Genomic DNA, 10,301 nt, shown 5'->3' on the forward strand with positions numbered 1-10,301 from the left:
TTCAATATGCTGGTCCAGGGGGTGAGGGGTCTTATTAGGACTGGAAAATTGACCCCATTTTCTGCTGGCTGACAGAATGGTGGGGTGGGTGCTTGGTAGAGTTGGAGCATTATCAGAGATCTTCACAGAATTGGAACTCTCCCATTTCCTTAGACAGCTTTTTGGTGTATGCATGTAAAGAGATAAGCAGCAAAGATGCAAAGATGCAAAAGCTATCTAAGAATGAACTGCTTATGCTCAACATAGGATCCCTGTAGACAGGAGGAAGAGTTAGTGCAGTCAAGACTGATTTGGACAAGATAGTTCTCACTAATCCTTCCATATGCACGGAAGTAGGAGAAAAAATTGCCCTTAGTCAAAGAGTTGAGAAACACTGGAGTTTAATTGGCTACGATCAGATAAGAGGAGGATATCATCAAATCAAAAGGAGATGATGACTGAAAAATATCAGTTAAAAAATACATTTGATGTCAGATTTCTCTTAACAATCTAGGGGTATAATTTCAAAGCAATACTGGAGAACACGTTTCACAGCTCATCACCTTAGAACCTGAACAATTATTCTCATTTTTTTGTGAAGAAAACTTGATTTCTACTATTAGAATAATAAGAGCTAAATGTCAAAATTGGCATATTGATGGATTTAATACACATTTTAGCAAAAACTGACCATTGCTAAACAGTGTCAAATTTGTACATCAATTGAGCTTTGAAATGAAACTATTATAACCAGCCTTTGCTATAGCACATATACCATTAAACCTGTTTGAAATACAAGTTTTCATATTTTTCAACTAAATAAATAAGTAAGTAACTAAGTAAACACCAAGGCTTATTAATAAGGGCCTCCCATCTCCAAAACAACAAGAAAGGAAGAAACAAAAATGTGTGTGGCACATAGCTCTGTAGTAATACATGGTCTGGGATAGACTACATATAACAAACTGTGGGCTGAATCACTTAATATAACTTTGTATGACACTGTTTATAGGTATATTTTGAATGTGTTATAAAATTTAACAGGTGTGACCCCTGCATTAGTTTAAGAATCCTTAACAATATAGGAGGAAGGCTATTTGCGAACTACAGATCAGTGATACTTAATGTAACACTGGTAGCAAAATGTCTGCTGTCCTTCTAAACAGCTAACTAGCTTTTGTATGGCTTTTATTATTTCTCTCAATTAACATACAATTGTAACTTTTATAAGTCAATGACAGTTTTCAGCCTCATGTGACTAGAATTGGTCATAACCTCTTAGACTCAGTTTCTTCATCTGGAAAATGAGAACAAAACCAAATAACCTCCAAGCTACCTTTTAGTTTTAAAATTCTAAATACGTATACTACCATCTCTGGTATATAATCTCAGGTAAAATACTTATTTGCAACTCAAAATATTTTCAAATTATCTTTTATTTTCAAAAATAAAAATATTTCTCTAATCCATTAATACAAAGTATGCATTTGTTTATTCAATTAATATTTGCTGAATAAACTAATTATGTGCCAGGCATTAAATTTGGCACTGGGAGAATACAAAAGTAAGCAGAGACATGGTACCTACCATGGGAAGACAAAATAAACATTTAACATTACAATTGTGATAAGTGATATGAAGTTAAAGAGTCTATAACAGAGAATCTAAGAAACTTCCCTTAAGAAGAACAAATCAATAATAAATGACCTGAGAATAATGGTACATATGGGCTACATAATATGGAATCTGTCTAGGCAAAAATAAACACCACATGTTCAAGGAACTTAGCAAAGGCCAATGTAATTGGACATAAAAATATTTAAAGTAGTTCTTTAGAAATAAATTAAAACTTCTAATATATGAAAGTATAGCTTAACTCTTCAAAGACATACTCTTAAAGATTATTTCCAAGGATGCTTCAAAAAGTATCATGAGTTTCTAAGGTTTAAAAAAAATGCTGCCCTATATCTCCCTGTGAAAGACCAAATTAACTTTCACTGATTCCCTTCTCTTTTCACATTATTGTTTTCAACTGCATAATAAAAATCACAACTTAGTTCTGCTTAGATTCCTTAGAAGGCAGCTATAAGAATAAACATAAATATGATACTATTGCTTTGGCTCTGCCACAAACCTGCCCTATGACTGATCTTGATAAACGTTATTTGGCAACCTTGGGCTTAACTTTTATCATCTGTGAAATAAGGGTAGTTTCAGAATTTCTTCTAAGATCCTTTTAACTTTGAACATATGATTCTACTGTAAAAATGCTTGTTGTATTCTTTAAACTGAAGAGAATTAGACCAAATGTCTGAATTCCATTTACCAAGATTCTACTTGCCTTTAAATCCTCTCTATATTTATATGGCATTTGAACATCACCGCTATGTTATAAATAAACTACTGAATTTAAAAAATGTGCCCATAACTAAGGGTCTTATAAACACAAATTATCAAAAATACAATTAAATAGTTTAAAATTTATACTACAAATAGACATTAATACTTTAACTAAATGGATCCCTAAAAGGTCAAAATAGTACTAAGTCAAAAGAGAAAGGCAGGAGGAAGACAAAAATCTTAAGAATTCTTGAGAAAAGCAAAATTTTAGCAGGACATTTAAATTGGTTAATAATATATGTCAATTTTAACTTCCAAAAGAACTCATAACAAATGGGTATTCTAACCCAATGCTCATTCTAGACTTGGTTCTATATCTATTTATGGTTAACAGTATTTATATTTTAACCTATTTTCAAGTGGAAAATGTATATACAGTTGTAACTTTTTTTTACACCAGATTACTCATCACAAGAATTCAAGGTTTTAGCATTCTTAATATGAAAACAATAAAAAAATCCATAACTTTACTTAATAGCTTTATATTTCATAATTTTTCAGCATTTCAAAACACTCAATATAAACTTAAGCACCTCACCTCCTTTATAATATTTAGTATCAAGATTTATTTTAATGGAAGGTATTGTGTCCAATTCTTTCCAAAAAGGCGACAAAGAATTAAATTTTAAACACTAATCTACAAGAATATTTTAAATATTCATTAAGCATTCTCAACATTGTAAACATTAACCAGGCTCTAAGAGCAAAGAGGCAAGACCATTCCCTAAAATTACATTCCACCAAGTACTTCAAGGTAGAAACACTGTCAAGACTGTTTCTTCTCTCACCTCCCACCAAGTCTGATTCTAATTCTATATTGTCTCTCGGATCATCCAATCTTTTATATCCCCCTATCATAGCCCTAATTCAAGATTCAACACCTTTCACCTAGATTACTATTATCAGTTTCCTAGCTGGACTCTGCCTCGTCTTTCCTTAGTCTCAATTCTGACCACCAAAATGTCTTCGACACTGGTAAATGTCCTTTGGTGGTGGTGGTGGTGGTGGTGGGGCGGGGTTGGTCAAAGATGCCCTGGTTGAGAATCACTGCATCAAGCTGATCCATTAACTATGCATAGCATGTATTTTGTAAGGCTGTGACCACAATCTATGTCCATGAAACAGAAAGCAAAAAATTGACCAAGATAAAGCTGAAACTTATAACCTTAACCTTATACTCACCATGCTTAAACTAAATAAGCTGACTCCTTATAAAAAGAGCCATAATGCTCTCTCTTAAAACCCCTTTGAATGTGTGGACCTAAAACATCATCTTACTTTAAGTTGAATTTTGAAGTCAGTATCTTCTGTCAAAGTTTAACCATACTATGTACAAACTTAATTTTTTGGATATTAGAAAATTGTGACAACTTAAAAAATATCTTTTGTGCCTAAATCAAGTCACCTCAGATAATGAAAATAGGACTTTCTAGGATATACAATTACCTACATTTAAGGCTGCAAGCTACTTCGAACAATATTCTCATAAATGTTTCTAAAAAAACTTGAAAAGTGGAATTCTTATGTTGAAAAACAGTAAGATTACCCCCCCCACACACACACTCCTTTTAATTTCCCATAACACTTAAGTCCCACAGAACTACTTATTCAAAGACACGGCCAAGATAGACCAATACTTTTCAAAGTGGGTAAAAGAGAAGGTGATAAAAGATCTTAAAAAAACTGGTTGGTGAAATTTTAAAAACCAGGCCTAGCAGTGTAATAAAACCATAAGAGAGAGCACCTTCTACCACATCTGTCTGAAGTGTGGATATTCTGTCCAGACGCTTACCTTCAGTCGTTTGATCATTTCATCGGTGGTGATCTTGTCGGTGATTTCCTTTACCCCCGGAGGGTAAGCAATCTTCCCGTCTGCACTCACGACGCCACAGAGGGCAGTGGCAGGCTTGGGCTGCGTGGTGAAGTCCATCCTGGGGGACAACTTTTCTTTCACAGTCCTCTACCGGCCTCTATCGGTCAGAAAACAAAAGTTCAACTGGAAAAGAGAGACTTTGTAACCTCTTTTTTTCATTTCAAAAATCTCTAATCTGCAAAGGGCCCTTTCTCCCGGAAGGCCGAGGACTCTGCGGCGGCTCCGCCACTCGCTCCTCCCCCGGGCTCGGGTACTGGCGGCTGCCCCCACCCACGCGGGCCCCGCCAGCTCTGGGCCCACGAGGCTCTTCGGCACCAGCCGCTGCGGCCGCGGGAAGCGCAGAACAGCGCCAGGAGTTTCCCATTCCACCTTTCACAATGAAATCCACCTCTAAGCATCGAGGTTCGAAGTTTGGTGGCCTCGGGAGTCCAGGGAGGCCCCCAAGCTCCCCACTCCTTGAGAGAGAAGCCCTGAGTCCCTGCCCGGTCGGCCCCCTCAGGAAAAAAATACGCGAGGCCTATAGGGCTCGGCTTAGGCCTCAAAACTAGGGACCCAATCGGACCCACACGCACCGGCGGCTCCCAGGAACGAACGCCCTTGCCGGGTCGAGCTTCGGGACCCCCGACGTCTCCGCCACGCTCCCGCCCCTCCCCTGTCCCGCTCCCTGACCCCTGCAGGAGAAAACAAGCCGCCCTCCACCCCAAACCCCACGCCAGGAAGCGGCTGACGCGGCTCCGCACTTCACATTTTGTTCCTTCAACTTGGCTAAAGGACCCCAGCGGCTTCTCTCGCCCCCAGCAACTCAGCGCGGTCCTGCGCAGCCGAGGCCTTTACAGCACCTCCCGGCAACCCCGCCGGGCCTCAGTCCCGCGCCGCCCCCCCTTCGGTCTCTCCTTCCGTTCCTTCCCTCCACCAGCCGAGGGCGGGAGCCGAACGGCCGCCGCCTTTACCTCCTCTTCCTCATGCGGACGGAAGGTGCATCGAGCGCCCGGGCCTCTGTCAGGTGGTTGCGCCGCCGCCCCTCGTCGGGCTGCACACAAAGCGGCTCTGCGGGTCCCGCCGCCGCCGCCGCCGCCGCCGCCCGCCCGCCCCGGAGCGGCGCTGGGGCTGGCGGTACCGAGGAGGAGCAGCCGCCGCGGGGGGAGACGCGGGGCGAGTGTGCGCTGGGCGGGGAGACACTGCCGCTCTCTGTCTGGCCGAGGAAGAGCAGTCTCGGAGAAAGCTCCTCCGGGAGCGTGTGCGCGTGTGTCCGCCCAGGACCCCGGCGGCCCGCCCGCCCGGACCTCGAGCCAGCCGGGTCCGTGGTCCCGGATCCAGACCCGGACGCCCCTCGCAGCGGCGCGCGCCCGGCCAGCTAAGCACCCGGGAGCCGACGCCTCGCGCACACACCGGCGGGTCACGCGAGCGGTGCGAGAGCACGCGAGAGCAGGGCGCGCGCCTCGCTCCTTTCCCTTCCTCCGCCAGCCGTGCCTCCGCCTCCCTCGGGCCCGAGGCTGCCGCGCGTGGGGAAGACAGCGCCGCCATCAGGTTGGCGCCAAGGCCTGCCGCGCGGAGCGCTTCTGGGAGGATCGGACCCAAAAGGCTAGCAAAGGAGGAGCCCGGGTGGCGGGAAGCAAACCCCGTCCCTGCGGCCCTGTGAGGGCACGCAAGACGAGCAGATCTTTACGTCGCGGAAATGAGTTCATCACTTTTTGGGGTCATCGTGAGGGACGTGGACGGAACAGGTTGAAAGACAGTTAATTACTCGGTGAAAACGACCTGATTTCCTCCCTAGGGACACAAGATCTGCAAACTGAGAAAAAGTTTTGCAACATGCCACAACGTGGGCTGCTCATTCTTTTTCCTGCTGACAACCATCGGAGCTAGCCCTCTCCTCTATAGATTTCTAAAATTAATATTTTGAAAGCTGCAAAATATAAAAATAGAGTCGAGTGGTTCTCAAAGAATGCTCTGAAAGGTAAGTTATTGGGCTCCATTCACTCTCAAACGGTGGAACACAGAAATAAACATATTTACAAATTAGCTAGATGGTTCTTGTGAATCTGGAAGAACGCATTGAAAAAAAAGTTTTAACTATACCAAAGAATAACTTTTCATCTGGAGGAAAACCCAATGCAGTGGGTTTGAGCAGTTTAATGTAAAAAGCTGAGGAAATGAACCTCAGAAACATAATTTCAGAAGACGAACTTGGGGGGGAAAAATGAAATAGCATTCAGCTTTTTAAAGTAACCACTACCATAGTTTAAAATAATATGAGATTATTTAAATTATTCTTGATAAACATCCACTGGTCTTTTCCACATCCTTTACTTGATCTTAAAAATATTAGAGGTACTGAATTGTTTTTCAGATATTACACAAGAGAGATTTTAATCATCTTGGAATCTAACGTGCCACAGTTGCTGATTTGCTAGAACTCTGCCTAAAATTCTGTGCTTTCTTCTTGGGCATTTAAAGTAGCGGGCAGAATCTATTCAAGATTGTCTCTTTTTAGGTTTTCCCTCTCTGCGTTTTTAGATGTCACATTTAAATAACTAAAGAGTGATGCTTTTCATTTTCATTCTTGCTCTAAATAATTTACCTACTATTAAATGGAGTTTTGTATAAATTTTAATTGTATATAATTTATTATAAATTTTAATTGTATATAATTTATTATTTTGTTAATATTGTTTGACTTTATAAACTCAAAAGATAGTAAGCCCTGAGAATTAAATAAATTTAATAAATTTAATAAAATTCTTAAATTTATTTATAAATTAAATGTATTTATTAATAAATTAAATGTGTATATTTTAAAGTTCAGGAATTCTAAAATTCCTGTTTTTACTTCCTTTCTTAAACATTTGTTTCCACTTAACAGTAAATGAGATACTATCATTTGTGTAACAATTATTTTAAGAAGGCCAAAAATTATTTTTAAGGCGTTGTTTTAGGCACTGAGCAAAAAATTGGTGGTGAGAAAAGGGCCAAAAATCCCTGCCTTGATGGAGCTTAATTTGGAGAGAGATAAACAAAAAATAAATAAATCGCTATAGAGGGAAATAGAAAAGAGAGGGTATGCAGATCATATATAGCCTTTAAGGCCTGTGTCCTTTGGCTTGTACACCGACTGAAATGGGGAATTATTGGACTGTTTTGAACAGAGAAGTGACATGATATGATTTATGTTCTATGAGCTAGGCAGCCTTGCACAAATTCATCTTTCTATGCCTCATTTTCATCTATAAAACAGGAATAATAGTTTTTATCTCAGGGAGTCATTATAAGGAATAAATGAGTTCCCATTTGCGAAGTGCCTAGAATATTACCTGGCATATACTAAGCTCTACTAAATTTTGATTTAAATAATGTAGCTGCTGAATTGAAAATAATGTAGACATGCCAATGTAGAAGTAGGGTAACCAAGTATAAGACAACTGCAAAAATCCCAAAGAGAAATGGTCATAACAGTGACATTGATGAAAAAATATAAGAAAAAGAGAGGAGTCGAGAAATTAAGGATGACTCCAGAGTTTTATACCCAAGTAACTAGAAGGATGAAATAACCACTGAGAAGGGGAGGACTATGCTTGGAGCAGGTTTAGAGTCAAGATGTCTTTTAGACATCTAAGCTTTTTAAAAGTTAATTTAACGAATAGTTATTGAGCTCCTGTAGTGGGTAAAGCGTTGTACGAGGCACGGAGGAAATACTAAAAATAAAAAAGAAGACAAAGTCCCTGCCACAGACAGGATCAGAGTCTATTGGAGGAATCAGGGACATACAATGAACCATAATTCGAGGCAAGGCTGCGATATAGTCTATAATAGAGATTCAAACTGCATGTTCTGTGAGCCTAGAAAAGGAGTGCTATGGTAGCTTTTCAAAGAAAGGGGCATTTGAATGGCGAGTTATTGTGGTAAGTAGTCGTTATGGGGAGGACAATAGCTAATAGAGATAAACACAAGGTGAAAAACGGCCTAGAGGTAAAAGTGCAATTTTGGGGCGAGAGGGTGGAATTGGGGATGGGGAATTTGAGGGTGATGGTATGGTTAGGATAAATTGAATAAAGAAGTGGCTTTAAGAGCCTTATTTTACTCCTACATAATTTCAATCAGCACCCCTGCAATAAACATACATACAAGCATACAATCTGTGTACAAAAATGACAGCTAATGCAGCTTCAAAATAAATCTCTAAACCTCTATTTCAACCATACTACTAACCACAAATTCTATAGAGAAATTGTGGATCTAAACTCTAGGGCAGTTCTGTCCAACAGAAATTTTTGCAACAATGGAAATGTTCCATACTTGCATTGTCCAATACAGGAGCCACTAGCTATATGTGACAACACTTGAAAAGTGGCTACTGTAACTGGGGTTAGTAGTTGTTATGGGAAGGACAAATAAAATTTTTAATTTAATTTTAAGATCTAAGCAGCCACATGTAGCTAGCGGCTATTCTATTGGGCAGTGCAGTTCTAGAGTATAGAGTTTGTAGAAGTGATTGACAGATGAGGGTAGAAGATGAACTGTGTTCATCTGAATTCTGTAGATATAGGCACAGTGATTGTTTAAAAGGACGAATTGAAATAATAGACTAAAGTCATTTACAGTGAAAGTGAACTAAGATAAAAATATAACCAAACAGGTAAAATCGCAAAAATATTTGAGATATTTAAAGCAGTTTAAAAAAAATGTGTTTATTCTGTTTATCTGAAATTACTTACTTGATTTTCAATTTGAAATATAACTTGCTAAATCCTGAGTAATTTTACAAATTATAAATATGAATCATCCATGCACCACTGGTCACAGAAATTTTAACAATATGTCATTATCTCTATGAAACTAAAAAACTGGTGCTTTATTTTAGTGTCTTTCCAGATATCACTAACATCTTGGCTTAGATTTGTTAAAACTTAAATGTATTTAGGCATAGGATAATAAAATATCTATCTGTAGTGAACGAAATGTATTTGACACGTTTCAGTAATGACCGATAAAAAGACAAAAAATATAGTCTAAACCATTTTGGTCTAGTATGACCAAGACATTAATGATTAACTTGTCATAGTAATGTAAAGACTTTATTTGAATTCTGTCCAATATCTTAGTCCTCATGCACATCTCTCTTCAATTTAAAATATGAAGTCTGACCTGCATCATTAGTTATATTAGCTTTCTTAGAGTTGTTTCATCAAAATTAAGTATTATTTAACAAGCAGGGGCAGCAATCTAAAACTAAATATTTTTAAACATGAAAGCAACAACAGGTACAAGCAATGTGGGTATATCTTAGTGGCATAATATAATAACCTATTTATAAAATCCAAAAGCAAGGGTCAGGGCAGTGGTTACTCCTGGAGTACCAGGGGAGTAGGGAACAAAGGGGGACAAGATAAGAGAATGAATACTAGGTGGATATATTCTTATTCAAGTTTTATTTGTAGGCTGAGTGGTGGCTTCACATATTTTCATTATATTAATTGTATTAATGAACATATGAATGAATGAGGGCAATACATGGGCCAATAAGGATGTATTTATAACCCAAGAATTATGATTAATCCAATTCAGAGCACCTGAGGTCCAGAAGAGAAAGAAAAAAAAGACAAACTCAAGAAAATTTTTAAAAATTATATAATTTAATATTTTTTGTTATATCCCTCAAAATCAAAGAAACTCTGCCCCCTGATAAATTTTTTCTAATAGTGGCAGTAAAATGAGAAATTATTTGGAGGTACATATTTTATACAGATGCCACTTTGCAGCTCTTCCTTACGTCACTAGTACTAGGATGATAAATGATTATAGGACTGAAAGAATTTTCAGAGTAAACTATGAACAATCACATTACAATTATTTATACTATGAAGCTTGAGATATCAGCCTCCTATTTGATATGATTAAAATAATCAAGAAAGTAAAATTAAGACAAATGTTTCTTCCCTACAGTAAAGGCAGAAGATTCCTTTATCAAAATGTATGATAAAAGATAATCATTGTCTTTCCTCCTGCAAACTCCTTTAAGAGAGTTGTTCCTATCCCAGCTCACGCTCTCTCT

General features: G+C 38.8%; 2 protein-coding genes across 3 annotated transcripts in view; one reads left to right on the top strand and one right to left on the bottom strand.

Moving 5' to 3' along the window:
• PDS5A (PDS5 cohesin associated factor A) overlaps positions 1-5,668 on the bottom strand; it is a 108,780-nt gene extending 103,112 nt beyond the window's left edge. Inside the window, exons 1-2 of one of the 2 annotated variants that reach the window (XM_039844993.1) lie at positions 5,203-5,668; positions 4,172-4,349 (exon numbers count right to left, since the gene is read on the bottom strand). In XM_039844993.1, the coding sequence (XP_039700927.1) occupies positions 4,172-4,309 (138 nt within the window). In that variant the 5' untranslated portion in view covers positions 4,310-4,349; positions 5,203-5,668. The remainder of the gene's footprint in view (positions 1-4,171; positions 4,350-5,202) is intronic. The other variant, XM_039844994.1, reaches the window with a different exon arrangement.
• The window catches only part of LOC120588093 (protein transport protein SEC31-like), a 12,960-nt gene continuing 7,288 nt past the window's right edge, over positions 4,630-10,301 (top strand). Inside the window, exons 1-2 of the mRNA XM_039845263.1 lie at positions 4,630-4,654; positions 4,752-6,209. Of these exons, the coding sequence (XP_039701197.1) occupies positions 4,630-4,654; positions 4,752-5,992 (1,266 nt within the window). The 3' untranslated portion in view covers positions 5,993-6,209. The remainder of the gene's footprint in view (positions 4,655-4,751; positions 6,210-10,301) is intronic.

The sequence above is a fragment of the Pteropus medius genome, unplaced genomic scaffold (assembly GCF_902729225.1).
Source record: "Pteropus medius unplaced genomic scaffold, Ma_sr-lr_union100, whole genome shotgun sequence".
In the NCBI taxonomy this organism is placed as follows: domain Eukaryota; kingdom Metazoa; phylum Chordata; class Mammalia; order Chiroptera; family Pteropodidae; genus Pteropus; species Pteropus medius.